The sequence below is a fragment of the Chlamydotis macqueenii genome, chromosome 27 (assembly GCF_036417535.1).
Source record: "Chlamydotis macqueenii isolate bChlMac1 chromosome 27, bChlMac1.mat, whole genome shotgun sequence".
Taxonomy (NCBI): Eukaryota; Metazoa; Chordata; class Aves; order Otidiformes; family Otididae; genus Chlamydotis; species Chlamydotis macqueenii.
This window is the reverse complement of record NC_141582.1, coordinates 4,439,971-4,456,414: the sequence shown is the minus strand read 5'-3', so window position 1 is coordinate 4,456,414 and position 16,444 is coordinate 4,439,971. Positions and strand designations below refer to the sequence as shown.

At 46.3% G+C, this 16,444-nt stretch overlaps 1 protein-coding gene across 1 annotated transcript; it reads right to left on the bottom strand.

Moving 5' to 3' along the window:
* Positions 1-173: 173 nt before the first annotated feature.
* IKBKB (inhibitor of nuclear factor kappa B kinase subunit beta) lies at positions 174-16,047 on the bottom strand. The gene is made up of 21 exons (XM_086768072.1): positions 15,229-16,047; positions 15,057-15,151; positions 13,793-13,910; positions 12,976-13,045; positions 9,078-9,166; positions 8,508-8,597; positions 8,010-8,134; positions 7,566-7,673; positions 7,143-7,272; positions 6,483-6,677; positions 6,116-6,230; positions 5,632-5,755; positions 5,222-5,373; positions 5,051-5,112; positions 3,832-3,941; positions 3,519-3,568; positions 2,872-2,971; positions 2,529-2,676; positions 2,208-2,335; positions 1,399-1,489; positions 174-838 (listed from the first exon to the last, which is right to left on the bottom strand). Exons 1-21 carry the CDS (start codon positions 15,331-15,333, stop codon positions 770-772), a joined length of 2,274 nt encoding a protein of 757 aa, XP_086624198.1. The 5' UTR covers positions 15,334-16,047; the 3' UTR covers positions 174-769.
* Positions 16,048-16,444: the final 397 nt, after the last annotated feature.

Below are 16,444 nucleotides of genomic sequence, written 5' to 3'. Positions count from 1 at the left end.
GATAGTGTTGGTGTGTCCTGTCTCTCCACCCAGCTGCATCTTTTTTGGGGGGGGGGGGGGGCAACTTCAACCATGGTTAAGAGAATATTTGCAAAGGCTTTGTAACATTATATGCATATACTGAAGATTTCCTTCTCCTAGGCCTCTAGAATAACATCCTTACACCTCTCATGTTTTAGAGACCAGCACAGTGAAAGCAGCTTTTTCATTAAAATGTTATTAAGGGTATCAAAAAGAGCAAACCAAAAGTTTACATGTTTTAGATAATTGCGTTCCCGTATAGGAAACAAGTACTAGGTAAGTTCAACCGTTACACTTACTTACTTAAGGAAAAAAGTGCAAATCAGCAAAGTTAAGAAATCAAGTTCACAGTTCAAGTATATTAGGAAGGTGACATCTACCAGTGACTGTGCAGGCTGAGTGAATGCATTGTCCATTGTTCATTAGAAAGCCCAAAAGGCAGCAAAACAACCACTTGTGATGCCTAAGGGAAGATACATCAGGACAGACAGTAAGAAGAGCTGCTGTCTTAAGGCACAATTAAGAACTTTCTCCAAGCAGTTAGAAGAGGCATTTCCTACTGTAACTTCGTGGGAAAAGAAAAAAAAAAAAGTGTCAAAGAGGTGGATACTAAAACCTAGGCCACACGTATCACATAAGCAGTAGATGACAGTAGAAGGAGGCACTTGAACTTCCCTTCTCAGAGGCAGCAGCTTTTCACAGTTGGCTTCCTGAAGTAGCACGTCTTTAAAGGCAACAGAAATGATTTTTACATCTGGGTTTGTTCCGGACTGTTTGTTTCTTCTACCTGAAGTGGCAGCCAGCTCCAATCTAGAGCCTAAAGAATAAACAGTTAGAACTAAAGAGTTGAACACTATCTTAGTCAAGATTTGCCCAGAGTAAAGGGGAAGCAATGTAAAATATTTGAAAAGCTTACTGTGAACAAGTTGGTCAATCTAAGTTGAACCACGCCAAGTGCTGAAAAGGAAACCCTTAAGCTACTTATCTTCTGTAATTTTTACTTTCCAATATTCTGCCTTATTAAAAAAGCATCCCTGACCACCAATATATTGCCACCACAACACCATCCCAATTTCAAAAGTGCAATTTTGCAGTGTGTTTGTAGAGCAGCCAGGCATCTTCCCCCATCCTTTATTAAGCAAAACTTCAGTCCTGAGCACATTGCTCCTGTTCTCAGCAAGCAGGGAATATGTCAGTCAGCAATTCAAGTTGGGGACTGGGTGCTTTCTACGCACAACTCCTACTCTCTCCTTGTCCAAAACAGTAATACGCAGATTTCTATTAGCCATATTACTTATTGGTAGCAAAGTACACAAGCAGAAGGCTGAAGCCATGAGCTTCCCCAGTCCATTTATAGAAGAATAGCAAATGTGTTACCATGAAGCTCTGCTCCTGATCCTTCATTGTGTCATGCATCACATTTTCTAGTTGGCTACAGAGTTTCTGTGATTCCAGCAGTAGTTCCTCACTGAAAGGTACAATTTATTGTACAATTATTTTCCATGGCAGTTTTGTTTAAAAAGAGATGCCACTTCTACCTTTAAGAAGTAATTCTGGCAGGTATGTTGCAGAGCACTGAGGAACATTAACTTTTACTAGTCAACTCATAAGCTAGTGATTCATATCACAACTGGGAAGGCGGTGGCATCACCACATTTACTAGGACAGGGGAAAGGAAGCACGTTCCAAGTTAGAGCTGAGTTCTTATTAGGTGGAGTCACTGTTGTGAAAGTTGCAGAACAGCCTATAAACTAAAGGATTAAGCAACATACAGATAAACAAACCAAGGTCTGTCATTCCAACTGGCGACTCAGTTCATTTAAGTAAGCCAGAACTACATGTGCTTGGTTACAGCAGTCTCTATGATAAAGTATAGCTACATCGCATTACACGGCAGTGCTCCAACAGTGCCTGTTCGCAGTGTACTTCAAGTGAGCTCAACCATTCCAGGTAAAACAAACCCTTTACTCTTAAGGCAGGGGGAAATGAAGCTGTACACTATTCCCTGTTTCTCATAAGGATGACTCACTGGCCACAGGAAGTCCAGCTACAAGATAGAAAAGACTACTGACAATGGAAGCTGAACACGAAGTGTAGGATGTCAGAAAACCTCTGTGTCATTATTTCACAAAGCAGGAGCCCCGGCTTTGTAGTTCTGGCATTAGCAGCTACAGACTTTGCCTCACCTTTTCCTGACAGATTCTGATAAATTGTAGGTTCCAGAAGGGACCTGCAGCAGCAGCTGCCCAGGGCTACCAAGACGTGATGTGTTCATGCTCTCTGGACTGCCAGTAACAGGACCACGTACTTTACTCTGAAGAAAACACAGAAGATTCAGATTGCAATTATTTCCACAATTTCCAGCAGCCAGGAGTATGAGACAGCCTGGAACTTGGCTTTAATACTAATTCAAATAACAGAAAAGAACCACAGGACACACTAAATTTACTATTAGTTATTTCAGTAACCTGTGCTACAAAAAAAACGGGACTTTTAATTTTACTTACACAAGCAATTTTCAGCAAGTTCCACAGCTCTTTCTGTCGTTTCTCCTGAAGCCTAACAACTGTTTCCTCATCTTCATTCATCAGATTCATCACTTTCTCCACTCTGGGGAATAGTTCCAGTGCCTTCTGCTTGCAAACTACAGTTTTACTATTAAAAAAAAATAATCTGATCACACACGGGCAACTGCAGTAGGGGAACAACTCTGAAGTTTCTTTTTTCCTGTAACACTGAGATCTCACTGGCTGTACACATTGGTTTTTAAACCTCTAGAACAAAACCTCTCACTGGAAGAGAAAATGCTTTCTCTCAACCCTCATTAAAAACTGACTCTACAAAGCATACCTGAGCTGAGCATAAATGACTCGGACTTTTTTTTCAAAGGTCTGAATTGCTTGTAGGAGTAGTCGTACTATTTCTTGGCTGTCACCACTTGTCCTCTGATCTGGAACGAGAGTCAAGAGTATTACACAGAAAGGTAGGCTTATAGGACAGAATGAGAAGATTCTCAGTGGCTTGTTTCCACTGCTTCTTCAATTCTGAAACATCCCAAGTTCAGAGCATGCAGGTTTGAGCGGAATAAATAGCACTGGATTTTAGCCACCTTCTTCAAAATGATGAGAACTGGAAAGCAGACTTGGTCAGGTAGCTCTAATGCCTTGGGGGGTGCATAGCTGCTCAAAGGAACAGCTATGTCTTTAATCCTTCCTACACAGAAGCAATGGTGTATGCTTGCAACAGCTTGCTCCGAGAAGAGCTCCAGAAGAGTTTCAAGAAGAGCTCAGAAGGTGCCATGAAAGCAAGGCTGGCCTAGTTTAAAACTGACTCCCTGACTCCTCTCCAAAAAAAAATGCGAGTCCAGTAGAGACCATGTGCAGCTAGCGTATGGGCAGGCCTAGAACGCAGAGGAAGTTTTCTCAGTGCTCATTATTGCATCTCCAAAGTTACTATCCACACAAAGCAAGCTGACCTTGAGCTAAAATGTCTTTTACCTCTTGGTTTCTCCCTCAATCTTCGGTACAGCTCTCTAGCTTGTTCTTCTCTAAAAGAAAAAAAGCACAGAACATAAAGGACTTCTCTAGAACCTAAATTACGAACAAGTACTTCAAGACCTCAAATCTTTCACATACCAGTCTTCCATTTCAGACCAATGACAGGTAAGGAGTGAAAAACCTGTCTTTTAGTGTCAAAGTCCTCCCAGTCCCCCACATTTTGGGCTGAAGAGATAGTACTTTCATTCTCCTGCAGAGAATAAGCTTAGCTAGCAATGCTGCAGCATCAGAAGTCCAAGGTAGTTCAACTCACAAATCCTCCAGTGTTCCTCCTTGTTTACGACCTAGTGGGCTTCTCTGCAAATCCACAATGTCTGTCTGCAGAGCCATCATCCTCTTCACTAACTGATCCACATCATCCTCCTGAAAGCAGGGCACAACATAAGCAATGGGACAGTATTGTACTAACAGACACTACCACTCACACTGGCTCTTCCTTTCTCATTCGCATTTCTAAGCACTCACATCGGCAAGATGCAAACAGCAGCCTTGGTCAAAGACAAATAAGAACATGAGTAATTTAAATTCAAGAAAATTAGCTTGGTGCTCTGGGATAAAACAATTCCAAGAATTTTCTGATAAAAAATTCAGCCTGCAAAGAGTCTGCCCAGGAAGGGGCAGACTTTGTAGTAAATGTACTGCTAGTTCCCAGGCCATCACACTTCCTTTTCCTTGGCTGTTCCAGACCTCTTCTCTCATCCTATCCATCACTTCTATTCCCTCAGCACACAACCACATCCTCTCCTGGCACCCCGAATTCTGCTTTTCATTTGAACTCGTTCACATGCAGAAGCTGCTGCTTGTTAGACACTCATCCTACACTCTGCCTCCTCCCAATAGAAGAGGACCAAGTGTTGGAAAAGGATACGATATCGACTAGTCACCTTTTGCTCCTTATCTGGGAGCAATGGTCCTTGGCCCTGCTTACAGGGGTTACACTGTCTTGTGTCAAAAAGCTGAATGCCCTACTGCGAGCAGGTGCAATATGTGCACCAAGAATGAGAAATTGCTGCCTTTTCAAAATTCAAGACTGATGCTTAAAATTCTTGTGTTCAATCATCTAATAGTTTGCTTTCCCATTCAGTTTAATCTATGTTCTATATCCTCTTTTCAGCTATCCTGGCTTCAGGACTGGGTTAGCAGGACATCCGAGTGCAACCACTGCAAAATCTCCTCTCACATTCCGCAAGAGCTCCCTAAGCCTTACAAACACAGTGAGCTTCATGAAGTACTGGCAATGGACAAAAATGGTGCCACCCAAACCAAGGCAATGTGACATTTGGAATCAGCCCAGACACCAGAAGCTTCTATTTAAGGGAGGACAATGAATTTAAACAACAACAAAACAAACAAACAAAAAAACCAAACAAAAAAAAACAACCACAAAAAAAAAAAAAAAAGGAGAAGGGGGAAATGAAAAGAAAAAACAAGTCTCTTTTCTTTAGAATAAGCAGTTAGATTTAGAAACATACTCGCCCACAAAGTTCCACAGCTTGCTCCATCTCTTTCCAGGCAAACAGCAGCTTCTCGGAAGCTGCAGGAATGAAAGAGTGATTGCTTTTCTCAGGTTCATACAGGAAAAGGTAGATACTTTGCGGGGATAAGAGGCCTAAAAAGACCTGTTTGCCAGATGCTATACTCACTAATTCCAAATTCAATCTGCTCTTTATACTTCTCCAGATCAATCTGGATGCTTGTTTTAAAAAAGTCCAGCTTTGCTTTCAGCTGCTGGGAAAGGGAGGCCATAGAATTCTTCATCTTCGAGAGTGTACTATTGTAACGCAACAGATTCATCCTGCATGGACAAGAAGAAGGTGCTGTTACCCTCCCAAACTAAAAATGCAGACTTGCACTTATATCAAAAGTAGATACTTCAAAGTGTAGCAGTGAGCACAAAAGCAGTTGTGTCAGAGGACAGAACGCTCAGCTTTTCATTAATTGTTAAAGGCTCCACTTATGGGCTTCCCCTTTCCAACAGCATCCCATTCCTGTCCTTTCCCTTTCACCAAGGAGCAAAGGCAGAGTAAGTACTCTAGAGAAACGGCCACCGTACATGGCTGCTCGTTGCCCCTGCTGAAGCCGGTTACAGTCCTCTTTCAGCATCCGGATTGTGTGCCAGATCTGACCCCACACTTTCCGCAACTGGAAAAAGTGGAGATTCTTCTTTGGATCCTGAACTGGAAACAGAGGTAGGGGGGCAGGGAGGAGAAACATATGTATCAGCATGAAGCGTAAAAGTAGTGTTATCACATGACAAAACAGACCAAAACATCACTCCTTTGAGGAGCATGCTACCCCTTGCAAAGCCTATAGTTGCCTAATTCAAATATGCAGCTTCCCCAGTACATAAAAATCAAATACTTCCTTTCCTCAGTTATTTTGACAAATAGAATGAATGCTACGCCAGTCCATTTTACTGCTTCTTCAGTCCCAGTATGCAAAAGCTCTCTCTACTCTTTGCACACAATACAGATCACAGAACACAGGCAGCCCTCACAACGTCAACCTCTCACATTCATGCTAGAAAAAGTCCTTACGGATGCAGTCAACACTTTCTGGATGAGGACGCAAGGCAACCTGAGCCTCATAGGCAACTTTCTGGTTATCGAAGAGGAAGAGGAGGTCTGTATCTGCAGCTGCAGTATCATTCACCTGCAGAAGACAAAAGACACAACTAGGTTCTCTAAGAAAAAGCAAGCCTCAGCAACACCATAAACAGAACATTCCTTCTCAGCCAAAGACTGAGCACCAAAGGCAATAAGGTGCCTATTCTGCAAGGGCTGTTAGGTCTGTGTGGTTACTAAGATGAAAGCCTGCCAGAACTGCAGGGAGTCCTGTGCTCCAAAAGCAAGAGCAGCGCCTGCTGATTCACTCAATAGCAAGGAAGGCAGTACGGAGACTCACCTTGCTATCAGCTATATGTTTAGTGGCCAGCTTCTGAGAAAATAATGCAAGTCCAGCTTCCTGCAGTAGCTCCTGGTCCTGTTCTGGGATGCCTGTATCTGACTGGATCCTGGCCTTCACAGTCTGCAGAGTCTCCTCCTCTGTCACAGGATATGTGTGTACAGTTCCCGTAACCATGTTCAAAACATGAAGCAACTACAAGAAGAGTAATGTGACACAAGAAGGGCTGAAGATACATTGGTCATGTTTGACCAGAGATCCCAGCACTGAGACACTGGTCACCGATCAACTGCTCAAGCACTTGCAGGGCTCCAGAAGTTACTTCACAGCTACTTCATAACATTATGCCAAAGTCCTTGTCCTCCATCAACTGGAGGAGAGGCCACATGGCAATTAAACAGCTTCAGCTGCAGAAGCTGCTACCAGAATACGGAAACAAGCACACCGAGAAGCTATTTGCTACTCCCAACAAGCTCCCAAGGGAGTATTTGTCCTCAAATAAGCAAGAGGAAAGCACCTGTCACTAACTGTCAGGAGACAGCTAAATGAGATTCTGAGCTGCTCCTTCTCCTAGGTCTATGACTCAAGCCTTTTCTCTCACGGGCTACAGGCAACTGCTCTCTGGAAAACTTTTTAGGGTAACACAGACCCATTGCTCACCTTCAAGTTCAAAATGTCATCCAAAGCTTTGAAACACCCATTGGGTCCATACGTAGGATCTGTACCTCTCTGCCGTGGGTGCCACATTAACATGAGTTGCAGCCATTTCTCCAGCCTCCCAGCCAAAACACTGAAGGACCAAAACAAGAATGGGATACTGAGAGATAAAAGTGCATTTGCAGTCACCGTATGGCCTGGTCTCTGCAGGAGGACTGACAAATAACTTCCCCACTCCCCAGTCACAAATGCAGCAGAAGGCAGAAACAGACTCACAACTACACAAGTCTGACAAGAGACACAAGCATTGCATCATGCACTCAATTTATTCACAGATTAACATAGTCAGGCATATAATATAAACTTGGTCCTTCTGCAAAAGAAACAGTTTATCTCAGTGTGACATAACAGATTTGTAGTCCTCACCTGTTTAAATTGTTCGGGCACGGTAAACTGCTAGAAAATTTGACTTCCCCAGATAAGTCTTCTGAAACAACAATATCCAGTTCGCTCTTCTGACGCACTTTTGTATGCCTAACAAATTCAAGCAAGTACAATGGTGAAATAATCACCTGCCTTTCCCAGCCTGCACGTTAGTAGGCTCTTAAAGCTACTCTTGATGGATGTAATATAGATGCCGCTTTCGTTTCTGCTACCTGCCCTGCAGGAGTCAGTCCTGATCCCAAAGAGCAAGTATCAGGAATGCTGAACTTGCTCCAGTAGGTCAAACTCCTGTGAAGGGAGTCAGTCTCCAAAATGGCAAGGAACACAGGGATATTACCGTAAGAATCAAGGGCCTACGCTTTTTCATGTAAACAGGACAGTCACATTGTATGCAGTCTTCTTATCACCTGGCCCCAGCTCACTTACCATTGCACTGGCTGCCAGTTGGGTAGGAATGGTCGGAAGCCTGTAATGCACTCAAAAGCCAGTGTGCCAAAGCTCCAGTAATCCACTGTCACCGTATACTTCTGCTGTTCCAGCAGCTCTGGAGCCTGAGACAGTTTACACACACATGAGACAAAGCCACCCATCTCTTATTTCTCTCTGTCCCTTAAGAGCTCATCAATATTTGCCTGATGATGCAGAAGCCGAACGCTCTGCTTCTCATGAGCTTTGAGATCCTCTCAGAGTGAACAGCAGAGGTTACCAGCACTCCTGCTTATTTATAACAGACACAGGTAGCAGACACTGTGAAAACCCAGTGTCAGAAAAAAAAAACAAACAACAGTTACCTTTGCTAGTTGCAGCACCCCAAACACACCCCACACCAGGACAAGTACTTCATCCCAGCCCAATGCTTGATAACAGTTAATTCTATCCCACTGCAAAGTGGTAGCTGTTCTTCCAGCTGAATTCCTTGCTTACCAAGTACTGTAGAGTCCCAACAAAGGATGTGCACAGGCTACCCTGATCCAACTCCTTAGCATAACCAAGGTCAATGATTTTGTGTATTAACTGAAACACACAACAGAGAATAAGAATACTAGAGAGAAGTCCTGTTAGAAGCACACCATAAAGCAGAGAAAGAACAGGTTCAGCTCTTCAAAGGTATGCAGGAAAGGTGCCAGCAAAGACATGGAAATGGCAATGGGAGGCTCCTGTAGATTCCTAAAACCTCAAAGTATGTAAAGTTGCTGTTGGCTTCATACACACAGAGCTGGAGACATCACCGTTAATTCAGATCTTTGGTCAGTTGGTACAGTCTGGTTCTTTCCTTAACAGTTGAAAGTCAAAATGTCAGGTGTTACCAGAAGTCTAATACAACCTTTCATCTCAGCTGCATGCAGAACACGGTTCATCTGACACACAGATCTGAGCTAGCTGTTATCCTGGGTTGAGTGCTCCTGCAGAGGGACTACTGTAACTACATGAAGCACATGCACATTCCTCTTACACTTACTTGTCTGTGCAGGCAGAGACTTGGTTCCTGCTTACCCTTTGCTCTCCTTGCTGCAGCACAATGTTCTCTGGTTTCAAGTCTCTGTGGATGATCCTGTTCTCATGAAGGTACCTGAGAGCAGAGGCTGACACAGAGAAAAAGCCACTTATAAGAGTGTACCTAGCATGAGCTCAGTAAGGATCCATTTCTACCTAGTAGAAACATGGCTTTTCAGTCAAATCTTGTACAATCAAACATACAATGAAATAGCAGCTAGAGGAAAAGTCGGCAAACACTTCTGGACACAAACAGAGTTTGCTCTCTGGGTCTTCCCTCACACCCTTCTTGGAAATTGGAATAATACTGCCTAGCTTCCAGTCAGCAGGGACCTCCCCAGACTCTCAAGACCTTTGGTAGATGAAAAAGAGGTGTCCTGCCTCCATTAGCTCCTTCAGTACTCTGGGGTGAACCCCATCAGGCCCCATGGACTTGTGAACATTCAGATGACCTCTTACAATTTCAGTGTCCACAAATGGAAAATCACTGTTCCCGCACTTCTGGCCTTCCGACTTAAGGGACCGGGCAGCCCAAGGTCTATCAGTATTATTAAAGACTGGGGTGAAAAAAAAAAAACCTTGAATGCTTACGCTTTTTCTTCATCCCTATTAGCCAGGTGACCATCTTCAACAAGTATCAATCCAATGTTTTCTTTAGACCTCCTCTTGCTATTAACAGACGTTAAAAAGCCTTTCCTCTTGTCTGACACAACACGGGCCAGTTTCAACCCTAATTGAGCTTTGGCTTTTCAAGTCTTTTCCCTGCATATATGAAACACAGCTCTGTAATCTTCCTGCACAGCCTGACCTTGCTTCCAGAGATTATACAATTGCTTTTTCCTCTTGAGCTCCGCAAGGAGTCCCTTGTTCAGCCAAGCAGGTCCTCTGCCCTGCTTGGTTGACTTACAACATACTGGAATTGCCTGCTCCTATGCTTCTTAGAGGTGGTTCTTAAAAACTGACCAGCACTTATGGACTGCTAAGCTCTCAGAAGCAGATTTCTGGGGTACTCTGCTAAATAGCTCCCTGAATAGCTTGAAGTTTGCTCTCTTGAACTCCAGAGTAGCAACTCTGCTGTCCCTTTTTCTCATTGCATTGAAAACTTTCAACTCAACCATTGCAAGATCACTGTGGCCAAGACAGGTACCTGCCATCACATCTCCCACAAGTCCTTCTCTACTCACAAATAGCAAGTCTAGGAGGGCATCCTTTCAAGTTTGCTGAGTACTTGTGACAAGAAGTTATCTCCCACAAACGTCAAGAATTTCCAAGACATTCTCATCACAGCAGTATGATATTCCCAGTTGATGTCTGGGAAGTTGAAATCTCCCATAAGAACAAAGGCTACCGATCCAGAAATTTCTCCTATTTGCCCACAGAACAACTCATCCTGACTGGGCAACTGAGTGGCTGTACTCAGGGTTTTTTTTTTTATCTGTTTCTTCAACAGTCTTAACCTAAAATCCAAAAGCTGATCTGCCAGACACTTTGTTCTGTCCTGTCCACAAGGTGTTGTTCTCCCCATTTCACCTGCAAAATTCTTTATAGGAAATTTATATGCAACATAACCACCCAAACCCCAAAACTGGCAGACTGGTGAGTTCCATCTATACTAGAAAGACAAAAATCTGATCTTAATACATAAAGGCACAATAAATGGCCTCTTTTTTTCCTCACACTTGGTCAAGGTAATACCTTAACATATCTCCCCTCCTGTGGAAAAAAAGAAAAATTATGGTGCTAGGGGAAAAAAAAAAACCAAACAAAAAACACCAAAAAAAAAAAAAACCCAAAAAAAAACCCACCCCAAAAAAACCAAAACAAAACAAAAAAAACCCCAAAAAACCCGAACTTGGCAGCATTTCCAGTTTGCTTCCATGGCTTTTTGGCCATATCTCAGGCCTGAGCCAAAGGGACTCGCTTTTCTGCTCTCTCATGTCCCTTCTGACACTGTTGCATTTCTAGACAGAGCTTTCTTTTTCAGTGCAAAATGATCCACCTTGACTTTCAGGAGTTATCAACAATACAACTATCCTTCTCCTGAAGGACAGCAGCCCTAGACAGACCAACTAGGCACGCACTGTAAGGGATCAGGAGAACAAGTTATATCAACAGTCGAAAATATTTCTTATCAGCTACAGTTCAGATGATACAATTGAAAATTTGGGTCTGTCTCTCTTCCCATACACACACAAGCATGTGAACACAAACTTCACTCTAAAGATGATCTGCCATCGGCTCTGGTCAGCTCTCAGTATCATTTCCTGGTCACTAAGGAGCGCAAGGATGAGGCAGGAGAGTACAAATGCTCTGAGAACACAAAGGATGGGAGATGATGCCTAATAGCTGTACTTGCAGTAAAAGTAATGACAAATGCAAGTTTATTCTCTTGTCACAAGCTCACTTTCTAAGAATACATCTGCTGCAAACATACTTCTTAAATATCTTCTCTCAAAAGCCTTAGCACCTGTCCAGTTTTGCCTCGGCTGCAACTCAGTAAGATTACAACATATCTTGACCAAAACACTCCACCCCAAAAGTCTCTACACAGCACTTGGCAATCTTTGCGCCAGAACTGTCTAAAATTCCACATAGTAGTGGCCCAAACGTGAACGGAAACCCACTGATTACACACACTGTGAAGTGCTGTTAGGCTGAGGGTGGAGGCTGATGTGCAACATAAATCAGAGTCACTTGGCAAGCATTCTGCTATCAAGAACTTCCCAGGAAATCCTGAATGGCATTTTCACTGGGCAAGAAAATCCATCTCTAAATTTTCAAGAGCAAAAATCAAAGGTTGGCTCTCCCATATGGAGGGCTGGCTGAGCAAGACAGGAATCATAGAATAGTTTGAGCTGGAAGGGACCTTTACCGGTCATCTATTCTAGCCCCCCAGCAACAAGCAGGGACAGTTTCAACTACATCTTTCCACTCAAATTCTCAATTCCACAATAATGTTTTGGTGGCAGAGGTATACAGTTACCTGCGGGCCTGATTCTGGAAGATGCTTACTGCTCTCAGGACCTCAGAGCAGCTACCTGGGATTTCACACCATCTGATCTTTTATTCCCAAGTAGTTTTAATGAGAAGGGCTGGATGGTTCAAGGAGCTGACTGTGCACTATGGAGCCTTTCAAACAGACATTGCTGGCTCAGATCAAGTGCAGGTAATGACTGGAAGTTATTACTATTGGCTATCAGGTTGTGAAACGAGTTTTGTGGAGTAAGTCAACAGGCACCCTTATCACAAACTGTTACAGACGCTCTCTCAACCAACCTCAGCCGCAAATGCAGCAGCTAAATGGGCACGGCTACTGAGATATGGCCTCAAGTTGTTCTCCTGCAAGAGCAAAACATGCATTGGCAGGGAAACGTGTGAAAACTTGTACTGAAAAAGACGCTGCTACACTTTTTCTACAGGGAAGGAGCCTAATACTGTCAGCTTGCACTCTGGGGATTTTCTGCGGTAGTGCCAGATGAGAGAAAAAAGTCACTGCCAGAATGTTGCCTTGATACAGCTGACTACCTAAAACCGGGAAACAACTCTGTGAGCTCAACAATTGTAAAAAGACCACATTAGGGAAGAAAGAAAATGCTTTTAATATGAAGAAGAGTAATTCCCCTTGAGAGCGCTTCATTTCTTAGGTAGCTGTGGAACAAGACACTAGTGCAGACCCTATCCCACACAGGGCAAGTTTTCTCTGTGGACCTTGCAGCAGTGCAATCCCTTTAACTAAAATATCAACAGCATTGCATTACATATAGGAAACAAATATACTCTTCAAAAGTCAGTCTAAGATGGAGCCATTTAAGGTCACTGCTGCACATCCTTAGAGTACATTCAGCACTGAAAAAGGGCTTCCATAGCTCAGACAACTGAAGGTACTGCTACCACTTACCAATATCAGATAACAAGATGAGAATAGCTTCTTCCCGCAAGCCACAGCAATTCTCCAGCTGATTGAGGTACTGCAAGAAAACAAACACAGCATATAGTCTTTCTGACCTGTATTCTGAGTGAGGCTCACTGTCCCACAAACTCTCACTGATGCAAGAAGTTCCAGTAACAGCAATGAAATTCTCTAGAGGCACAAAACTCCATGGGATTGTGACCTCCGGTAGCAGCAGTTACAACTTCAGGCCTTGGTCTAATCGGATGGGAGGAAAAAAAGAGTGGGTGAAAGAAGTCAGTGTCATCCTCATTCTCTTCCTTCTACTTGCTCATTCCTTCACAGCCATTTCCCCTGTGCCTGGCAGTATGAGTTCAAATCCCTGCTCTAAGCTCTGCATTTTATCTATGGGCAGATTACAGGAAAGGTTAGAAAAACACTAAGATTAGAATTAACGTCTGTTATTTTTTCCTATGACAGACAGGAGTTAATCACTTTCAGGAAGGGTACAACCCATAGACGTACGCTGCCTACGATGGTCTTGGCCATACTCACATCCTGCCGCACATCCCTCACCATCTATGTGCAAACTTCTCACAGCGTCACTTGCAGCCAAACAAATACAAAAAGACTTTCAGAAAGCACTTACGTCTTCAGAAGCTGAACGTAATATCAAGGACCAACCCACCAAAACTTGCTGGTGCCACGACAAGAATTAGGAAGCATCAGGATGTGAAAACAGAGGTTTTACAAGGAATCTTCAATAGAAACTCTGGGATCAGCGGAGAAGCTGATCGAGCCCTTGGTCACCATCCCAGGACCTCACCTTGCGGAGGTCTCCGCCCTGGCAGTACTCCATGGCCAGTAGTGGCAAGTCATTTGGTGCAAGCTTCTGCATCCCTTCAGGGACGTCACGAGCAGCCACCACATTGGGATGGTTCAGCCTGAGGAGTGGAAATGAGACAAGCATTCACGATGAGCGGAATGGGGAAAGATGATTGTTCTGCAACACCTGTGCAGTTTCACGTGCTCATGGTCATCACGCAAAGTCCTACAAGGACATTACTCCTTTTAGAAACTCAACTAGTGAATTCTAAAGGTCCATCCTTCACGGACCTAGACTCATCCCAACTTCTTGCATTTCATGTGCAGTCAACGCACATGCAAAACAGATCCGCCCAGGAGCTACAGGAATGTGCCTGGCAAAGGAGTGTGACGCAGTGTGTGGCCACTCTCTAGAAACAGCCCAAACCGCAATCAGACCATTGCATCCTATAAAATCAACTCAACGCCCGGAAGGACAACCCAGCGCAGACATTAAGCTAGGCAAAAGAGCATATACGCAGCAGGACTGTCATAACGCTGAAGGCAGCCACAGAAGGGTGATTGGTTGGGAGGGACCTTTAAAGCCCACCCAGTCCACCCCCCTGCCAGGAGCAGGGACATCTCCAACCAGATCAGGCTGCTCAGAGCCCCGGCCAACCTGGCCTGGAATGTTTCCAGGGATGGGGCATCCACCACCTCTCTGGGTAAACTGATTGTGTGTTTCACCACACTCATCACAAAAAACGTCTTCCTTCTATCTAGTCTAAATCTACCCTCTCTTAGTTTAAAACCATTACGCCTTGTCCTATTGCAACAGGCCCCACTAAGAAGTTTGTCCCCATCTTTCCTATCAGCCCCCTTTAGGCACTGGGAGGCCGCTCTCAGGTCTCCCCGGAGCCTCCTCTTCTCCAAGATGAGCAGCCCCAGCTCTCGAAGCGCCAGAGGAGGAGGAGGCCTGAGACCCAGGGCTCCGACGGGACAAAACGCCAGGTTTTCTTTCGCGTGAGCTTCCACGCACTCGCCCCTGTAGCGAGCCGGGCGCCCTCCCGGAAGAGGCGGCGAGCGGCCGGCAGCCTCTCCGCCCTTCACCTCAGCGCGGCCGTTAGGCCGGCGCTCGAAGGCCACCCCGCTCGCGCGCCCCGGGGGCCGCTGACGCAACCCCGGCCCGGCGGCCGCTCCGCCCGGCGCGGCCCCACGGCGAGCGGGCACGGGGCCCCGCGCGGGAGGGCCAGGCCGAGGGCCGGAAGGGGGGCGGCCCGCCTCACCTCTTCATGATCTGGATCTCCAGCGCCCAGCGGTCGCGGTTGCGCGGGCTCAGCTCCTGCCGGCACTGCTTGATGGCCAGCTGCTCGCCGGTCTCCTGCGGACACAGCACGGGCTCGGCTGAGCGCGGGCCCCGGGCCGGGCCACGCCGAGGGGGGACCGGCCACCGCCTACCTTGTTGTGCCAGCGAATGACGTTGCCGAAGCCGCCGGTACCGAGGCGCTCCTTCATCTCCCAGGGGCCGCAGCTCTGCGCCTGCAGGGCCGGCGGCCGGCTCATGGCGGGGCCACAGCGCTGCGGCTCCGCGGGGCCCGGGCTGCGCCCGCCGACGTTTCCGGCTCCGGCTCCGGCGCGAGCGGCGTGTGGCGCGGGCCCCCGCCCGCCCTTAAAGGAGCCGCGCTCCGCGGGCGCGGCTGCTGGCGCGCGAGGCGGGAGCTGGCGGCCCTGGCGCCGAGCGCGCTCGGGCGAAGAGCGGTGGCGGCGCGGTCGTCTCGGCCGCCATCGCTCCTGGGGCCAGGGACTCGGGGGAGGAGGAGAGTGGAGCTCACGGGCTGCGTAAGTAGGACAGCGGAGCTGCCGCCGCCTGCCCGCAGCTTCCTTAACGCCCGCTCAGCGTCCGGAAGTGCCGCCCTTATCTCCGTTCTCCGCCTCACCGCCCGAGCCCCGGCGCGTTCTGAGCGGCGCGGCGGGTTCGGCCATTGCCTCGTCCCGCGCTGGCTGACGCGAAGCACTGGAATCCCGCAGCGGCGTCCAGCAGCAGAGGGGGTGCGGAGCGGGAGCCGCGGCACGGCCGGCCGCCCGCGCTGAGCCTGCGGGAGGGGAGCCGCGGTTCCTGCGGGCCGCCCCGCGAGGGGCACCGCGCTCTCCGGACAGCTGGAGTTGTCCTCAAGCTGTGCAGAGCCAGGAAATAACAACTTCTGAAGTCTTCTCGCACGGCCATTACTTTGTTAGCATTTTTAATCTACAAGTCCAGTAGCAAATAGCTGTTATCTCTGAAAAGAATATAAATTAGCCCCTGCTCGCTCAGCAGTGTGCAGTCTTCTTTTTCTCAACGAATGGGGGTCCCTTCTGGAAACACTCACATGCAGCTGCCCTTAAATCGGATTGGTGGCAGTAATGTTACCACCAGCACTGTGACTCTCAGATGAATAAATGTGATAACCTTGACACAGATTTCCATACAGAGAAGAGCTAAACATGCAGAGTAGTCAGTGTTTCGTCTTTGCCAATATGCAAAATAACTTTTGCCGTGCTTCCCAACTGAGGACTCTATGCAGCTACAGCCTGAAAATGGAGGTCTCTCACACACCATTTCTCATGTCGGTGCTTACGCTAAATTGTATCAATAACCTGATTTCCAGTGAATCAGTTCCTAAAAGATAGGACACAC

What these genes read in the sequence shown, in the direction of transcription:
- IKBKB (XM_086768072.1), bottom strand. Translation starts at nt 15,333, where the DNA reads ATGAGCCGGCCGCCGGCCCTGCAGGCGCAGAGCTGCGGCCCCTGGGAG. An exon ending in CTGTGGAACTTTGTGGGCGA is followed by an intron (nt 3,942 to 5,050) that starts GTATGTTTCTAA and finishes CCCTGCTTTCAG; the next exon opens with GAGGATGATGTGGATCAGTT. An exon ending in GGAGGAACACTGGAGGATTT is followed by an intron (nt 3,569 to 3,831) that starts GTGAGTTGAACT and finishes TTTTTCTTTTAG; the next exon opens with AGAAGAACAAGCTAGAGAGC.